This window comes from Battus philenor, unplaced genomic scaffold, assembly GCF_028537555.1.
Source record: "Battus philenor isolate CCGP_79_NKW_IND1 unplaced genomic scaffold, ilBatPhil1.0.hap1 SCAF_27, whole genome shotgun sequence".
Lineage (NCBI taxonomy): Eukaryota > Metazoa > Arthropoda > Insecta > Lepidoptera > Papilionidae > Battus > Battus philenor.
In genome coordinates, this window is record NW_027181690.1 from 2,203,179 (window position 1) to 2,223,930 (window position 20,752).

The window sequence follows — 20,752 nt, forward strand, 5'->3', positions numbered from 1 at the left end:
CGGTAAACGTGCACCCTTACCCTTATACAGAATGTGTGTCCTCCACAATTCATATATTAGTGATATTGATATATTCTCGTGCTCTCTCGTATGTTTTAAAAGACAATTTCGTTCGAAATTATTGAGTACACAATACAATTTAAACCTCATTAGAACGTGACGGCTTGCTGTGACTCGTAATTATTGCGGTGTGATCTGCAGAATGCGCTGAATCTTTGATCCCTGTTTAGTAAAGTTTTTCTATGTTTTGTCATTGTTTGACTATAAATCATTAAATGTTATTAGTGAGATAGTTATAAGGTAGCAATTGTAACTAACTTTTTTATTCCTAAGTTTTTAAGTTTGTACTTTCTTACTGCCTCTTGTTACTGTTTATCTCCAATAAAGTAAATAAATAAATAAATTAGTGTATATTTATTGGAATCAGGCGTTACCTCGCGGAAGTCCATCCTAAGTAAGAAAGTAATAATCCAGCTCGCTGATAAACGCACGGGCGGTGCACTTTATTGCACGACTACCACTGCATGTGCGGAAGTGGCTAAATATTGGTCCCTTTCTTAAATTAGTGTATGGTGATAATGTGATGACTTTAAAGACTATTTACAAATGGTTGGGACAATTCTAGTTGATGAGTGAAGGTCGGGGCGTCCTTCGATCTTGAAAAAGGAAGAAAACGCACACAGAGTAGCGAAAATGTTTCAAACGGGCGATTGACGAGAGTTTGCCCTGGTATCAACATCTTGTATAGGTCCGTGTGAAGCATTGTAACATGTTCCTCGCTTCCTAATCCATCACGACAATGCAATCACACATCGCCTATGTTTTGAGTGTTTTTATCAGAAAAAAATATGACAGTCATACGATTTCCCGACATTGAAAGTAGTACAAAAGACAAGGTAAAGGGCGTTCTGAAACATTTCAGAAGTGCTTCCAATAGTGTAATCAATGTTGGAATTATTGCATCGCTAATCAAGAGTATTTTACAGAAGATTAATTTAAATTTGATATAAACTAAACAATTATTTCGCAATAAACTCAGTCACCGTATTTTACGATCATACATAAATTTTGCACATTCTATTTTATAAATACACAAGTAAAAAAACAACCTAGACATTATCCAATATATATTAAAATAGCTAAAACATTTAGCGACTAATTGTTTAAAAATAGAATAATAATTGTATTGACTTGATTGAATATTGTAGGGTAGATACGTAAAACCAGATTATTGGTAAGTTATTATTGAGGGTAACAGCAATAGTATCTTGTTATAATTTTTTTTGTATAAGGGTCTAAATAAGAATCCACCGACGACATACAGTACGTTTTTAGTTCAGAGATGCTTGAACATGAGCTGTCGGTTGAAAATTCTCCTAAAATGTGTTGTATTGAAAGTATTTTATCAACAAATTTAAAATAACAGTTCGGCTAATTTATATAAATAGAGAGTTATATAAGTGTCTAAGTTATATAAGTAAAGTGCATATAAAATGCGCAAGCAACAAATACAGTGCTATAAAAAGTAATACGTTATAGTAAGAAAAATATTATTTCAAATTTCTTTCTATATAAACGGCATAATTGTGCAACTGTTTAAATACATCAAGTACTTATGTGTAATGCAATAAACTAATTAAAAATATTGACAAATAATAATTATTACATTTCTAATCGAAATAGAAACACCGCGTCTTAGGTGTGCAAGCGGTGAGACGGGGGCGGGGAAGGTATCGGACGCTCTGTCTCATCAGACCACGTCAATGCTCGCGATTCTAGTACTCTTTTTCCTCAGCCCCCACCTCGCCGTACTTTCCTAGGGCGCGGTACAGCTGTTTAGGTAGCGCTACAAATTATTATTTGAAATGGGAATTGTGAATGTATAATTACCGTATAGTTAAAGGTTGTATGCCAACCCGCCAAGCATGGCGATTATGGTATTTTCCTTCATAGATATGATATAGAGTGGGCGTTTACGGGCTGAAACGACGATACTGAAAACTGTTTTTTGTGTGTTAGACCGCCTAAAAATATTCCCACGTAGAAAATACCTCAAAACTTTTTAAAAATAACTAGGCATTGTTTATAACCATTATCTTTCAGCGTCAACAAATGATCTATGTCAACAAAAGGATTTAAATATTTTACAACTTTTCCAATTCCCCTTGTAAAAAATAATCACTTTGAAAATGTTATTTAATTAAAGGTCATTGTTTCACGGAGGTATTAAATTTTTCGTTAGAAACACTAACGAAATATTAGGGTGACCGGAAAGTAATGTCGTTTAAGTTAAATTCACACGACTATATTTTTAAAAAGTTTTTATTTCTAATCAACAATATATTCGCCTTCGTTATCAACAACCTTTTGCCATCTAGTATACAACTAAGTGCGTAATGAGCTACCAAATCAAATATCGATATATGCAGAAACGACATTACTTTCTGATCCCCCTGATATTTACATATTCAAGTAACTTTTTATATAGTCATCTTAAATCGACTGTCTTAAAGCGTGAATAAACATTAATATATCGTTGAATAATTTTATTTCTTTCCAGTACACTTTTTCTTTCTTCTATTCTCTTGCTGCTTTGTGATAAAAAATTATTTACCTATTTATTAGTAAATCAATTGAGGTAAATTTTCGAATTCCTGTAGCTAGAACGCGTTCTAAATCTCTCTTCTTTTTATCAAATGCCAACACAAATATCGATAAACATGCACTCTTATACAGGATGTGTGACCTCCATAATTCATATATTAGTTATATTGATATATTCTAGTGCTCTCTTGTATCTTTAAAAGACAATATCATTCGTAATTATTGGATATACACAATACAGTTGAAACCTCATTGGAATGTGACTGCTTGCTGTGACTCGCAATTATTACTGTCTGTTCTGCAGAATGCGCTGGATTATTGATCCCTGTTTGGTGATGTTTTTGTTTTGTTTTATTATTTTTTGACTTTGATTCATTAAATGTTCTCAGTGAGACAGTTACAATGTAACAAATGCAACTAATTTTATATTTCTAAGTTTGTAATTTCTTACTGCCTTTTGTTACTTTTTATCTTCAATAAAGTGAAATTAAAAATACTAATTTCTAATTTAATCTCTTTTATAACAAATTAAAAAATATACTTACATATTGATTGATTTTCGCATTCCCTCAATAATTTTATCACATAGTTGCATATAATTTTACCGATCGGTACTAGAATTCCACCACTGTCAGATGTCATTTTAACATACGGAATTGTTAAAACACTGACACTAAAATGTTAATCACTAGTTGTTTTTTTTTTAAAAAACTAACATATACCGGTTTTGCGCCAAATAACACAAGCGATGGAATAAACAATTCTTCATTATCAGATTATAATAAATACAAAAATGTGTCGTATTCCAATAGCACTACGGTTCAAAATAACTCGAATCGCTTGAGAGTTTTAACAAGTCAATCTAATGTGAGATAATCCGTTATCTCCGATAAACTGGAAATCCTGGGCGATAAGTGATCAAGGTCGGATGTGTAAATGAAGTATCTCTGACATTTTATACATTACGCAGCGAGGCAGTAGCTCATATATATAGTTGTCTTATAAAAGCGTTAATGTATATCTCATTATAAAGATTTTCTAGAGCAATTACTTTGGTTAATACCGACAGTATTATCCTTAGGTTTATGGTACATGTAAAGATATAGTAAGTAAGTTTAAAAAAATTATCAGCACAATCGTTTAAAACTTATGCATATTTTCAATCATCCTGTAAAAAGTACCCACTCAATAAAGGCCAATCACAATCCTTACTTTACAACCAATCACACGTGTCGTTTGTGTGAAAGCGACGGAAGACGCGTGCGACGGAGAAAGGTATATAAATACGTACGTTCCTAGTTTTGTAGCGGTTTAATCAGTCTTGTTATATTGAACATGATGCAAATTTAGATCAACTTGGTCCGACTGGATTTAACCTGAGACACTAGGACCCCAGGATGTAAATACAGCTAAAATGTCTTCGGAGGAAAGAAGGACGGACACTGTTCTCCGAAAACCAAGTAAATGTCAATTATACAATACAATATGTCAGCCGAAGCATCTGACATATTTTTTTTTTAATTTATTAGCTCGCCGAAGCTGTAAAAGCCAGAACGGCTAACAGCGTCCAGCACCAATCAAATATAGCCATTAAAAAAAAAACTTTTACGACTTTGATATTTATTTTAAATTAAGAAACATAAGCTGAATTGGAAAGTTGTAGACAGGTGGAATAGCGCACAGAACAGCTAGCCGCTGGGATTTTAATAATTCACGGTGAGAGGCCGGTCTCGCGCCGGCGCGTGATGCCTTCCGACCAACTTTTATGAGTAAGTACGGCGCCGGCATATCACGAAGTAATATAGCAACATGTCTGCACTGCGCTTGAATGTTCTACGTTGTCGAACTACTGGTTTTTAGTTATATTTTGTATTTTTTTTGTTGCGTCGCAATATAAGAAATGAGTCCGCCACGCGCCAAAAAACGCCATTTTGTAGCGCATATAATTTATAATATAATTGTAATGTCGATCCTTCGAATTTAGGAATCGCAATTAAGGTGGTGTACATATTTAAACCATATTATTATTATAGTTTGTCTATAAAAATATAATTTATATATAGTTAAAACAAAATGTGTATAGTAAAACAAAGCAATTGCATATTGATTTCTCATAGCTTTACAGATTAAAAAAGTTCTCAGCGAAACGATTGAAATATGCGCAGTATACTAAATGAAAAACATGCTACAATACTTATGTATAAAGTGGACAAAGTCAATACAATTTTAATACATTCCCATGTGGGTAGTCAAAAAAATTTTGTCCATTTTATACATAGATAGAAATGAAAACGCTCTTATACCATCTGCAATTTTATACTTTAAGAAGTAAAAATAAGGTTTACTCTTGCTTGCACGTGGTGACAGATAATATAAACCGCGTATACGTGATTCGTGGTGGGGGTATGCGTAGAGAAAATAAAAAAATCAGTCTTACGAACTAAAGTGGTGGCCAGAAAGGTTGAAAGAAACGCTGGAAGGCAAAACGAGAAAAGTTTTCATTAGAATCTGTTTCTTTTTCAATTACACGATGTTTTAATGATAATGCCTTTCAATATATCCAAAATCTAATGGAGATTCAACGGAAATAAAAAAACTAAAACCTGTACCTAGTTTAAATATATAAACTCATTTTTTATCTATCATCTCCAAATTCAACAATTACTTCAACAATAACGACTTTTTTCACATGCATTATTTTCAATTTTTAATAATTAAATCTAATGATCCAATGAATAATCAAAAATTATTTTAAAATCAAAAGAAAAATATGAGGCATGAATACTATTTAATTCAAAGACCGGATATTCGGGCGTTTACAGAAATAAAGTGTTGGCTTAATATGTAAAGCGCTTTTGTATCAAGGGGTGTGAATGAGCGAGGGAGACAACTATATATTTATAGTTTGGCACATGGAGAGACAAAAGTAGTTAACTTATCTTGTAGTTATTCAATCAGAAATGAGTTTTATAGACGAAAATAAGCCAAGCTGGTTGCCAAGTTGAATAGGCAGTAGTCAGGCTACATAGGCTCAGGCTCTGGAATGGCCTAGGGCGCCCGCCCACAAAGTGGACTGTTAAAGTCGTCAAACCAGTCTTATTAGAAATCTACGGTAAAGCCTTATGTCAGCCTTTTCTCACTGAATATCCGATCTCCGATCCTGTCAGTATATACCGCAGATTGTCTACCACACACCACTACGCTAAACGAAATCGAGCCGATTACATGCTAGTCGTCTCTCTCTATCGTGCAATGTGTAACAGAGACGTGAGAGACGACGCCATCTTATTGACATCGACAAGATGGCGGCCGCCCATATCACTTACCGATTTCGTAGAATCCTCGATAAGACATAGTTGAAAACAACGTTTAATACTAATATCTATGTGAACAAAACTATATTGAAATAATAAAACTGTTTATTTTTTAATTCGAGCACATAACACGATTCATCTAAGACATAGCAACTACGTTTTGATAAAAAAAAAAACAAGTTAACATCAGCGTTCCGTTAGCTAGGAACGCGGCTGCCGTTTGCAGGTGTTTTAAACTTCTTACAGCACAAAACGTTCACTAAAAACAAACGGTTATTGTGGCTATATGCGCTCAATGTAAAACATAGTCAAGTATCTTTTATTTATATATAAGTATATATCACATATATTTCTATATTCAAAGGAAACAAGTATGTACACATGTTTATCACGTCAAAATATAGTTTATTCGCGTTAAGAATGCATTGAACCAAATCGTTTGTAAATAGAAACTAAAGGTCACAGTGACCAGCAGATTTCATTATATACGGGGTATCGCTAGGCCGACGGATAATAACAATTAACTGCATTATTAACGCTAAATAACTATATTTGAAATACAAAACATTGATGTATATATCCTTAGAAAAGATGATACGCCCTTAAGTTATTTATATATTTAAAAGTTTCCTTCCAATAGACCAATATATTTTTTATTATTATAAGGAAATTTTACTATATTATCTTTTTAAGCTTTCAAATGCTTTTGTCAAATAGACGGCAACACTTTTGACCAGGCCTTGTGACTCTAGCGATGGTGAAGTTAAGTATCGTGATGGAATTTTCTAGGCGATCATCTACCTCTGGGGACAATATTAGGTTTATCCTGGCTTCTCACCATCTAACCCCTCCTGATCTTTTAAAGGCTTTTGTCAGAATTACTAAAATGCACCTATACATAAGATTAAGCTCGACACATTTCATGACTATTTTAATGTTTATATGTCGTGGAGTTTTCTATGGAATCTGCTGTTCCTGGAAGGATAAGGTTTATCCTTAACTCCTACCGAGTACCTCACGAGCTATCAAAGCCTTTCGTCATAATGGAAACGTTGTAGTGAAATAACGTAGTTCCTTTCATGTAAGACTTGGACAAATTGAGATATTGAACACTCTACCTTTATTAATAGATTATTGTTATCATTTTTTAACTTGTGGGGAAGTCCCACATGGGATTGTGTACCGTGAAACGTGAGGTTTATCATAGAGTCCCACCATGCAACGCCATTTTTCATCTTAAGATAGAGCTTCCTACTTCTTCTCATGTTTCTCCAATACATCAATATTCTTCTTTTACGAGGTTTATGATTACCAAACACTAGTGTTGTTTGCACTAAAGAATTCTCCACTTGTATAATAGATTACTGAAAACTTATATATCGTTTCGTGGGCTTGACTATTAAAGTTCATAGAACGCATATGGCCACAGCGGTAAAGCATCTAACACACACCAGGCACAGAATAAAATGGTGAGACTCACCGATGGGCAATGATGCGGCTGAGTTTGGAATGGAAGACGCACCACCCCCTGGGGAAGGGGGAGCTGTTAGAGCTGATAGTGCCTGGAAAATTTAAAAAATTGTATAACAAATTTTATATGGGTAACAAAACGTTAAATACCTTCCATAAATCATTCCATTGAGATTAAGATAACGTTAGTATGTACATTTGTATTATTTTTATTTAATATAACATATTTCATAGCTATCACTATATACTAAATGACTGGATATAGATGTCAAAGCCGTTATATGTTCACTATTTAACCTGTCAACTGCCTATGGACATATTTGTCCAAACTCTCCCTGTGCGGGTCAGATATGCCCGAAATGAAGTAGGCTACATTATATCGAATCACCTTGAAAATACAGTTCGAAATCGCTTACTCTGGATGTACTAGAGACCACAGGTTCATAGACAATAATATTTCATTTATCATTAAAAAACAAAAGAAAAACATTATTTCTTGAAATTGACTCTCCGTTTGCAATATGGTGCCTATGTTGCGGCGAACGAAAGGTTGAAGCTTTAATACCTATAACCAATCATTGTGTATATAAAGCCACGAGCATCCCTGACCCACAACAGATGGGTGGGGAGGGAAGGGGTACGAGGGGACCCCATAAAAGAGGACATATAAAAAAAGTCATGACCTAGAACAAAATGTTATTAAAATAAAGAAAAGTAAAACAGAGGAATGAATGATATCGAATGAAAGAGAAAGGCCCAAGAAATGTAGAAAGAAAGATGAAGTACGAAAGATTATAAGAAGAATATTTAATGGAATCAGGCGTTACCTTGCGCAAGTCCATCATAAGTAAGAAAAGGACCAATATTTAGCCACTTCCGCACATGCAGTGGCAGTCGTGCAACAAAGTGCACCGCCCGCCAGCCCGCTGGTAAATGCGTATGCGACAAACAATGCGAATTATACAACTGCCACCGTTAAATCACTCAACACGTGTTTCACCCCTCCACGGGGCATCTTCAGGAGTTATGTTACACCGATTACTGCCACTCTGTGTTTGGCACTAACCCTTACCACTGCAAGTGGCTAAATATTGGTCCTTTTCCTACTTATAAGAAGAAGAGGGCGCAAATAAAAGTAATGTGAGAAAAAGTTATAATAAAACGACCCTGTCCTTCCCAAAGATAAGGGTAAGATAGGCCCCCCAATGGCGGGGGTCATAAAAAATGCCATGAGGACTCACCATATGGGAGTTCGACGGGTCGATATGAGGTGGTTGGAGTTCGACAGACGCGCATTTGCTGTTCGACTTCTTCTTCCTGAGGCCAAACTTGCGACGGTCCTTCTTTACATTCGGAGAGGCACCCTCCAGTGACACCTGCGGATATATGGTCAAATCTAAACTTATGGTAAATGATAAACAAAGTCACCTATTATTAATTCTGTGATAGATTCTTCGGCCACGTCAGAATATCTTACGACTTTATCACCATTATTTCATTCGTAAGACGTACGATTTCAAATAAGACCTGTTGGAAGCAGCCTGCATCTAACATCTGATGACTTTAACCCTTTCCTCACCGCAGTATGTTCCGCCGAAGTGACTCTAACATGGATCACTTCTTGGCTTAAATTTTCATTTCTTTGTTTCACACGTATTAACTATTATCTTTATAAGCCCGTTGTACACCAGCGGTCACAACCAGAATAAAACTGTTTATTTTCTTATCTTTTTTTGACGAAATAAATACACTATTTGCCGTCCGAAAAAGACACGTTAAATACACTTTCAAAGTAAAATATAATCAAATAGCACATGAATAATTTTCAAAATCATTTAACCCTTTCCTTACCGCAGTCCGTACCGCCGAAGTGACGCTACTGAACCGGGCAGCGAGCCGCGAAGTGTGATGTTCGAATTTTCTCATTTGTGTTACATACTTAAAGATATTACTAGTATATTAATAAAAAATGGAAATTAGGATAATTCTTAGTAATTTATTTGGCTGTGATTAATCTTAAAAGTATCTACACATATGCCCACATTACAGGGTGTATGCCGGCGAATTCCGGCGCTGATAACGAAAGGGTTAACATAGGTCTTCATCGTCGTCATCTACCTTGTGGGAGCATAGCGGACGATAATTTAATCTTATAAATAGTTGTAACAATGTCAGTAGTCAATTTTAAAACATTTTTCCAAAATTCAAATCAGCCCCTTTCAATATTCTGCAAATTTGGCAGATACCTTCATATACGCTTAGATAACATTTTAAGTGAATACATTTTTTATCTTATCTATATTTTAACTTGCTGTCTAACGACTAGTTTACTTTATTAGACAATATTTACATTTATGTAAAATTATCTAATCTATCCGACATGGGTTCGGTTGCAGCTGGAGCAAAACATGTTACTGCCAGGATATGTGGAAGTGCCATTCCTGGTCTGCACCTCTTGGCTGTTTTGTCATTAAGGCGCAGGAACGGTGGAATAAGTTTCGTAAAAGAGAATCTATTCATCCTTATACAGGATGTGTGACCTCCACAGTTCATTTAGTAGTGATCTTGTATCTTTTAAAAGACAATTCAATTCGAAATTATTGGATATGCACAACACAATTAAAACCTCATTGGAATGTGAATGCTTGCTATGACTTGTAATTATTACTGTCTGTTCTGCAGAATGCGCTGGATTATTGATCCCTGTTTAGTAATGTTTTTGTTTTGTTTTATTACTTTTGACTTTGATTCATTAAATGTACTAAATGAGACAGTTATAAGGTAATAATTGTAATTAATTTTATATTTCTGAGTGTGTAATTTCTTACTGCCTTTTATTACTGTTTATCTCCAATAAAGTTAATAAATAAAAGTTAAGTATTGTTGAGTTTTACACCCCTGTGTATGTATGTGATCATTCATATTACTCACGTCTGTATCATGATGAACCTGTTGCTGCATCTCCAGGGCGTCTATCAGACGTTGCAGCTGTTGGACGGACAGCTGCGCTTGACCCAACTCCCGAGAGGCATTCTCCAGGGGACCCCCCGAGTCTGTATCCGAAAACACACCAATCAGATGATCGAAATATAGTAGATATACAAGCATACAACATTAAGGTTGTCTGTGAGAGATTACCTAGTGATAATACCGCCCATTGTACTTTTTTTGTTTATTATCATTAAAATATTTATATGTTTTCTAACGTGTACAATAGATAATCTAATATATAAAATTCTCGTGTCACGGTGTTCGAACTTAACCTCCTCTGAAACGGCTTGACTGATTTTTACCAAATTTAATATGCGTATTCAGTAGGCCTGAGAATCGGCTACTATCTATTTTCTATACTCCTAAGTGATAAAGGTTGTTCACACTTAAAAGATTTTTTTTATTTTTGTAACAAAATTTTTTGTTTTTATTTTTTTTATGATACAGCATACAAGAATACATACAACCATAAATTTTCACCCCTCTACGATCAACCCTTATTTTTTATTTGTAAATTAAAATATCAATTTTTTTTTGCAAAACAACGTTTGCGGGATCAGCTAGTATTATATATATAGACTTCTGGTATTAATTGCTCTAAATTCAAGGTACATAGACTCTTTTCTCATAGACAACTATCAAAATTTGGCTGATTCTGGTGGACTACCCTCCATTTTTGTAAAACTCTAATATGCAATGTGCAAGTTTTTACAAGTACCCGCCGCTGAGTTTTTTTTTAATATTATTAACCTTTTTCATTGATACGAGTATATGCACACAAGTCAACTTTGTAGTTTCTTCAAATCCAAAACGGATGCATTTTTGTTGACCCTGACTTACAAATTACCAATGGATACACTTGTCGGGTCTCTTCTTTACTTTAGAAACTAAGGCTTCTATTGTATCAACAACATAGTACGATCATCAAAAAAAAAAGAATAATCTTCTTATGGGTTATGAATTTCTATCATACTGGCATTCTACTCTAGAAATAGAAAGTACCCTTAGAGGTAAAATGTAACAGCTCTTCATTAAAACTATTCTTATTTCCTATAACAGAATATTTGAACCTTTGCCTGTCATCTATATATTATGCGTCTCTTATAGTGCTTCTTTAGAAACCATCTTAATAATTCACTGTATCCATAACAGATTTATAATTGAGTATTTTTAAACATAAAGACTTGAAGAAGAATGCTGGCCAGTGAAAACATTTTCAAATAAAGACCTCTTTTGGTGTCTAAAATCGTAAGTCAGATGTTTCTGTTACGTGCGATCACTTTTCTCTTCAATCTTTCTTTTAATTTAATGTGGTATGATTTCTTTACAATTTTGTATATATAATTTTTTAATGTTGTGTCACCATAAAGGCACACATAACAGAACCATTATTAACACGGTACCTTTCAATGTACTTTCAACTTATGTATACTGCTGGTGTACGTAAATAAACTGCGTTCAGTCCACCAAACCGATCGACAACATCGATTACAGCAATCCCCCGTATAACACGGTTCATTTACTTTTACTTAGACGTTTACCTTCACCAATCAGACTCCTCTCTCAACTTATTATAGAAAGAAATTACGTATGAATTACAGACATTTTATACTCAACAGATATTGACTTTATAGTGCTACCGAAACTGCTGTACCACGCCTTAGGTAAACGAGAGGTGAGGGGGGAGTACTGGCCGCTTTGTCAGTTCGCCGTCAACGCTTGATGGCGAGGCCTTTTGTTTTCCCTATATGCGGTACAGAGGTTTCGATAGCGTTATATTTAAGGAATAAAAAGACCAAGAAAGGACATAAATAGACTTTGATTCACTGCTTCATAGTCACGTGCTAGAAGATATTCCAATAAGGATTTAATATCTTTAACATACACATCAATAATATTCAAACATTGAAACCTCATGCAAAATACAAAGACGTGCTAAAACAAATTTTAATAAAAGAAAAAAAAAGTTTTGATTCATTTGTATACACTATGTTACCACAACCACGAATCTCTCTCTATCTCCCATTATTCAATCCCATCAGAGACTGTCACAAAATATATAAACACGTAAAATGTAGTGAGAATTTTCTGGAAACAAGCCATTTTTGATGACGTCATACCTATAATCCATCCCGCCAACCGTCCGCCAGGTGTTCCTGACACAAAGCCAGCTTGCGGGCCTCGCAGCGGTGCGCCCGTCGGGCTAACAAGCCCTGAAAGGCACAGGGTGTTTCACAATGAATGCATTTGACTAACACCCTTTACATTTATCTCCCGGTGATAGCTGATACATGGTTAGATGTAAGATGCAAAACTAAATTGAGGTAATAATGGAACTTTGGACAGGGATATTGGAATTTTTGAACGGATATAGGTGACCCTTTTTACCGTTCTCCGCCATTTATATTTAATCGTGTTGTTTTCTATTGACAGATAGAGATGTAAATTATATTTATTGTCGGCTATCGAAATAAAAAGATAGTCGATATTTTTTTTATTAATTAGAAAATTATTTTCACTAGATTACTTACCGTGTAAAAGCAAGTACGTATTAGCTTAATTGATTCAAACTCCAAAAACTTTTTATATAGATACGAATTTAGTATTAATAATTAATAGGTGGCGCAAAAGTAATGTCATAATGTGAACGCGACTTAATTTTTACAAATGGCGGCAAATGTCACTGCGCTTTGACATTTATGATGTAGATAAATAGAGAATTAATCATCAAGCAATGGAGCCGTTGTAAATATTAAGGAAGGTTCATATTATGACAACTTTCCCTTTATACAAACACTAAATATTTTATGCTTATTTGAACAAATAAAGTTGATACTAATTTTGTTGACCGTTAGCAAACGGCCTGTATTCGGTATATTTCCAATTTAACAATGTCTGCCGCTGACCTCGTGAAAAGTCCTAAGAGAATCCTAAGTAATTTATCTGTATTACAAAATGGTACTATTGAGAGCAATCTACGAAGAGAAATATTTCAGATACATTATCTAATAAAAAATAAAACGAAAATAACTAACCAGAGTGAAACGAAAGATCACTTTCGCACCGGTATATAGTTTTCAGATTCCCGCTACTAATAAGTTTCGTATTTAAGTCTATCAAGGATCTAGAATTCTTCACTTTAAATTTGTTGCTCAGTAAGAGTTGATACACTTTATAATCCTTTGAAAGTTTATCTTTAAGGGAATGCAAATTGCTCTTTGGCGATGTCTTTAAACATAGCAATGGCAGATCTTTGATTTGATTCGTTCTAGTTTTAGATTGCCTGTCTTTTCGAGACACGTTTCCAACTGTCGACTTCTTCAACGGTGTCGGAACATTTACTCTGTTATAGTTCGTCAATTCTTTCACTTTTGGTGTATTTGTTTTTGTATTACTTCTAACTGTTTGTCTATTTGTATTTTCATTTGGTTTATTTGCTTTTGTATTTTTAGTATTATCTATGTTTGTTTGTATTCCTTCGTTTTTATTAAAATATTGAGTGTTTAGACATTTATCAAGCATATTAATATTTCTCAGTTGGAACGCGGTAAAGCTTTTCGTATTCACTGCAACGTTATGTTTGGAAATTTCTTTGGTATAACGTTTCGAATCGACATTCTCTTTGAATTGTACACCAATATCTTTCTTTAGCTTTTCTTTAATATCAGTATCACAAAGTTTTATCTCACTTGTCTGATCTAAATCGCTATATTTCTTTAATAATTCCTGATATAATTTGTTAATGTTTCTCTGTAGCATTGGTACACATTTAGAGAGCGAGTCTAAAATGTTTAAAAGTAAATGTATGAATGCTTCATCAATTTCATGTGTACATGTTTTAGTTTTATTCTCGTGTTTAGCATTTTGAGATATTTGTCTCTTTGAATCTTTAATTGATATTCCTTTCTCTGGACGAACGTTAGATGTATCTTTGACTTTGGAAGTGTTGGGTACTTTTCCTAAAACAAAGGTATTGTCAACATTTTTTTCTGTATCAAATCTACTGTTATATTCTCTTGATGTACCTTCACTGCTACTTGAAAACGGCTTGATGATTGTAAAATCTTCATTAACAACATCACAATTGTAATCTAAATACATATTTCTATTGTAATTAGCATTCGGATTGAAGAAATTCGAATGAAACATATAAAAAGAGTCAGATTTAAATTCATCCTTGTCCGAAAGCAGTACATCAGATATAGTTTCTAAAACTTCATCATTACAACGGAATGCGTTGTCAGGTTTAGAAATTGCAGTAATTGCTTTACTCGTTGCTTCGTTATCTAATTTAATAGAAATGGACATCATACCTTTCATCAACGGATCACTATCCGTTGAAACGTGCTGTAGATTATATTTGGAAAGATATATGACAATGTTATCACGTTTATTTACATCATCTATTTCTTCTTTGACATCTATTTTGCGATCCGTATTTTTAACAGTTCGTAGATTTTTCTTACGATTTCTTGCCAAATATTTATTTTCTGATTCTGTAGTATATTTATTCAGTATCGTATTAAGATACTGATTGAAATCGTTTTCCTGTTTATTTTTAAATATTTCATCAGGATCTTTACTCTCGTTACTTTGAGATGTCTTTTTCTCTGTGCATTCAACGAAAGTATCACATTTATTTAAATAACGGGTATTGATGTCAAAAGTTTCAACTACATTATTAGCTTTAAGAATGTTGATGTATTTTTCGTAGATATCTTTATCTGGCAGAGTAGTTGCTTCATATGAACTATTGATGACATTTTGTACTTCGTTGATTCTACAAGAGGTACCGTGTTCTTGTGGCAAATCTCTTCTTACATCTGTACCAATATTTTTTATTACAGTTTTAGATAATTGTGTATCTTTATTTACAGTGGTTATATTTTCGCAGTAGTACACAGTATTTTTGAGCAACCTTTCTAATTCCTGTATCTGTCGTTCTTTGCTGTAACTTTCTGTTTTCACTGCTGTTCCTAATTGGTGTTTAGATGCAAATGATGTTTTAGATCTTATTCTTGTTACATCGCTATTTCTACATTGCGTTTCTTCATTAAAATTTGGAACACGATATGTAGATGTGTTTTCGTCTTTCGTGAAATAACTACTCGACGGTTTATCTATTGCTTTGACTTGAAACGTTGTTTTATATTTTCCGAACAATGTGTTATTCATCCAGTAATCTAGAAGACATTTGAAAAGAGTTTTCACGGGCTGATCGTCTTCTTGAGTGTAGCGAAAACAATATAACTCTGTGATGATTTTATTAATGAAACTTTTTAAATGATCATCAGACTTATAATTATCAGATTTGTTACACTTCTCAAATACAGTTTCAGTAAGTCTGTTTGTCATACTATTGAACTCTGATCCTGTTAAATATTCGGAGGAAAAGTTTAACAAGGTGTCTTTTTGTGTTTCGAGTAAATGTCGATTTAAATGAATTATTTTCGCAGGTCGTGCGTCGGACTGGCGAGATATTTTTAGTTTATATTTGCCAAGAAGCATACATCTATTCAACGGATGCTTAAGCGGTGGTTCCACGAACGAGTTCCTATATTTAACCATGTTAGTTGATTTTTTACTTCGCTTCATTTGGGGTATCTTGGTGTTAGTGCTACAGGAACGGTTTTTGTGAGTGAAACAAAAGATCACTGGTTCAGTTTGGGTGACTGTTGTTCGATTATTGTTTTTATTTACTTGGTTTTGCGTTTTCTCGTCAAGTTTACCATCTTTATTACAATACTGTTTTGTTGGCGAATTCAGTGATTGTGTGCAAAGTAGAGATTCCAGGCATGTCGATCCTAATGTGACGTCTAAATTCGTGCTATGTAGAAGCATTTCTCTACCAGCTTTGACTTTCTTACCATCTGAGTTATCTCCATACTTATTACGTCTTTTTTCAGCGAGATCATTAGCTTTCTCTAAACAGTTCATGGAACATAAACTTCCATATTTGTAGAAATTTTTATTTAGTATTGGCGCATGTTTACTAACACAAGGTTTAATCTGTACAGGCACCGATTTCTTATAATCAGAGTTTTTACCGGAGTAATGTCTGAACGGAAAAGTCGAGTGCAATCCTCTAGGAGAGAAAAGGACGGATAGTAAGGATTGAGGAGATGGTGATGAATCGAACTGGTCGCCGCCACTTGAGCTGACGGTCCACGTTCTTGTTCTTGATAGGTCTGTGATTTGTAAAAACACCATGATCAGGGATGTAATGGATTGGTTAAGGATCTAAAGGACTAGTTTAATATTAAATTAATATGAACGAAAACAGATATAACATATTCGGATACATGTTTTCCTAAAGATTTTCTTTCTAAAATATTATGAAGGAAATTTCTTAGTCTCACAACTCGAAAGAATTTCAAAATTTACTATTATTTAGGTACACGGTCAAAACAAATTTTAATTCCGAAATGGTTTTAAATTTCTAACTAATATACATGTTTTAATGTTTTGTTTGAAATTTTTGAATTATGGAAACGAAATCTAAAAATATATTCGTTAAAATATAATAGTCGATATGTATATTAAATCACATTAAATTCTCTCTACTAAATCTCGATATTTTTCGACATAAAAGTGCTTTCTGTAGTAGCCAACACCAGCCACATTTCCACTTTAGGTATACACGTATCCGAATTGTGATGATGTAAAGTTTCATTTGAAATTATTTTAAATAAACACGCTCAAATACACCTTTGATAACCAAAAGGGGATACAGTTAATCACTGGCATTCCATTATCAAAATTAAAATCTACTAACATTAGTAAATGTATAAATGTGATACATAGAAATATTTCTTTGGCATTAATCATTTAAATATGTGCACTAAAATTATAAGTAAATAATGCATTTATGGAGATATAGAAAAAACTAAATTTAATAATACCAAAGAAATAATCGTAAAGCAAAAGACACACACATGCCAACAACCTCTACCCCAAATATACACCTTATGGTTCCACACATAAAGTCAAAATTACAAAATCGAAATATTTGGACTTACGTGATGAGGTATCAGTGGGTGGGATTTCTTCCAACGGCGCGTGGATCTTTGGTACGGACTCTCTTGCGCCGAACGTTAACAGGTGTTGACGATACAGCCTATAGAGTTTGATAATTAAAACACTGAATTTCAATTTTTTAATAAATATGCAAATAACTACGGATATATATTTTTTTTCATTAAATGACCCCCCCCTTTTGGGGGCCTCGTTCCCCCGTCTTATGGCAAGGACGTTACAAATTCAGATAAAATGGGTTTTTCAGTTTTCATTCCACATTCTCTTTCGTCCTTCATATTATCTTTTATTGACTCCTTTTACTATTTTCATTTAATGGAATCAGGCGTTACCTGTACATCCTAAGTAAGAAAAGGACTAATATTTAGCCATTTCCGCTCATGCAGTGGTAGTCGTGTAACAAAATGCACCGCCCGCCAGTCCGCTGCTAAATGCGTATGCGACAAACAATGCGAATTACACAACTGCCACCGTTAAATTACTCAACACGTGTTTTACCCCTCCACGGGGCATCCTCAGGAGTGATGTTACACCGATTAGTGCAAAACACAGGGTCTAAAAATATTCTTGTTTAACTAAACAGACGTTTATTAGTATTGTACTTACGCTACTAGCGTGTAAGAGCATCTCTATCTATAGGAACATAAGAAATCTTATCTTTTAAATTGCTTTTGATAGGTACAGTAGCTTTGAAGCCACTTAATTTGAGTTGACCTATATCCTTCCTTTATATTTCTCTGTAAAACTGTATATAGCTTTCACGTAACAAATTTCATGTAAAAATATGCGATTCGAATCGACACATATCCAGATAAACCCTGATTGAATAGGCTCCAGCACGAGAGAGAGAGAGTCACCAGGATGCAAAATGAAGCGATGGTCAGGGCAACACTCGTCTTTTTGTCCCCTGAAGATTAAAAGACCGTGACTTATGGAGATAACTCGTGGAAAAGACGCAGCCATTGTACACAGTCATGATTCTCCTGTGATGAAATAATTGGAGTAATTTGATCACTCACCGATGGGCCTTCAGCACGTTCAGCCAGGTGCGGAACACGTCGGGAGTTTTAGCTCTGAGGTGATATATGAACTCGTCCGCGTCGATGTCAATGCGCCTTCGTCTCGCCTTGGCCGAGATGACGGAGAGTCCCACGTCCACGGAGCCGTGCAGCCGCCCGCGCGCCACGTCCGACGGTGATCGCGCGTACACCAGTATACCAGCGTCCACCACGAAGAAACGCTAAAAGTGACTTTAAAGTGAACAAAACGTATCTTCGACATGTTTAATAATCATCATCATATCAGCTAATAGACGCCCACACCAAGACAAAAGCCTCCTCCAAAAACTGCCACAATGATCAGTCATACGCTACCCGCATCTAGCGACATCCAAGGCAAAAAAAAAATATTTCAAATTTAATCAATAAATAAAGCAAACACTATGTAATATCCTACATTAATTAAATTTTCTATTGTAATACTATAGGTCAGTAATTTTTGACAGTACCAACTTTATCAGGACAGTCTGTATATGAAAAAATATATGGTAAATTTCAAACATGTTTCGTTTTTTTAAAAATAATCACTGTTAATTGAATATGTGGGTGCATTTATCCTATAGAACCTTTTTTATTATTTTTAATTTTTAAAACTAAAAAAATGAATGCTCTAATTACGTCAAACACCGAGCTACATGGCGACATTAAACGAGTTCAACACGGGCTCTCTGACAAGATGCACAATTGTGAAGTTTCTAGATACGTTTATATGTACTATATATTCGAATTAGTTTCCAAATTTTCATATTGACAATTGATAATTGAAAATGTAATACATTAACGACATCTATCGATTGTTTTCTAAGAAATGTCTAATTTTTTTTTAAATATCTCAAATTTCTTGTCTCAAGTTAATCGTCGGCCTACCTATTAGGGTACGCGCGAAGTTCAGAGCAAACTGTCAAACGTGTTAAGTTCAAAGTGAACTGTCAACCTCGCGTAGTTTCAATCTTTTTCTTCCTTCCATTTTCCCTTTATTTGGGGTCGGGTCTCCTTATCAATTTGCGCCAGGCCACTCTATCCTGGGTTGTCCCTGCATCAAGTTGAAGGGTTTCCAGTTCCTTCCCGATATGAGACCACCACGTAGCTTTTGGACGCCCTCTCCCTGTTGGGAATTCTGGGAGGCTTAAGGCAGTTTTTACCACGTGGTCATACCATCGCAATCTATTTTCCTGTAATTTGCTGGGAATCTTGATGGGCATACGGTTATTACATAGAACGTAGCGTAGTTTCAATATTCATTTAAAATTGGATTATTTTATATTATACACATAGTATCATCATTTGCAGTGCAATACTCGTGCGCGACATAACAAGAATACCAGAGGGGCATGATTTAGTTGAAACTACAATAGTACCCTTTAACTTAACATTCCTGGTTACGAGAGTAGAAATGCACCTTGCTATAAGATGAGCTCACAACAAAGCAATTTGTTTCTTTTTCTGTGACAGCTCCAGAAATATGACATATCTATCATCCATATTTAATTACTTAGCACCCAAAAATCCTTTACATTGTCTATCGTTTTACGAGTTCTTAATATATTTTCAAAATTTATTGCATGTTTATTCATAGGAATTAGACTTTTATTTTAATGGCCTTTGTTATTATAGGGACCTCTCATTCCCTCTATTGTATTTAAGACAGGGACCTTATTTAGCAATAATTGTTTCATTGCTAATATTTAACATTCGTTCCCCTCTCTCATCCTTCACAATTTCTATCGCTACATTCTCTTTCATTAATCACATTTTATTTTTTCTCTCCTTTCATTTACATTCCTTATTCCTGTTTTTCATTCATGTCTCATTGATTGGAAAAGAAAGAACTTGAAGTAGTGAAAGTGCGAATAATAGAAGTGTTAGTGCAATAAGTGTTGTGATCGTTAGAGGTTCATATCGAGGTGCTCTTTAGTTTTAATTTAAATATCATAATAGAGTTAGAACATTCACGTAGCTGGAAGAATTGCTCGTTTGAACCAAGGGCTGTTGGGGAAACTCGAGTTGCAACTATTAGTAGGCCCACTACGTCGACCGACGACACATTTAAGATCGTGGAAAGTAGCTGGAGTAGCTGGCTTAAGCCTTGCAGTGGACGTCCATCACATGACATGATGATGAATAGTGTAAAAAGCAACAAATATTACAGTCTAGAAGATACATTACGTCATCGTCGCATCGAACAGGGGAATACCCTCATCAGAGCGCTCTATATTTACGCCGAGCGAAAGAGAGCGCAATACAATACTAGCCTTGCGATTGGCTGACAGTTTTTATTGG

General features: G+C 34.6%; 1 protein-coding gene across 1 annotated transcript in view; it reads right to left on the reverse strand.

The window, feature by feature from the left end:
* LOC137925452 (oxysterol-binding protein-related protein 6-like) overlaps positions 1–20,752 on the reverse strand; it is a 46,873-nt gene that overhangs the window by 17,070 nt on the left and 9,051 nt on the right. The window contains exons 5-11 of the mRNA XM_068768896.1: positions 18,434–18,654; positions 17,399–17,496; positions 12,500–12,592; positions 10,320–10,441; positions 8,630–8,764; positions 7,399–7,480; positions 5,042–5,077 (exon numbers count right to left, since the gene is read on the reverse strand). Of these exons, the coding sequence (XP_068624997.1) occupies positions 5,042–5,077; positions 7,399–7,480; positions 8,630–8,764; positions 10,320–10,441; positions 12,500–12,592; positions 17,399–17,496; positions 18,434–18,654 (787 nt within the window). The remainder of the gene's footprint in view (positions 1–5,041; positions 5,078–7,398; positions 7,481–8,629; positions 8,765–10,319; positions 10,442–12,499; positions 12,593–17,398; positions 17,497–18,433; positions 18,655–20,752) is intronic.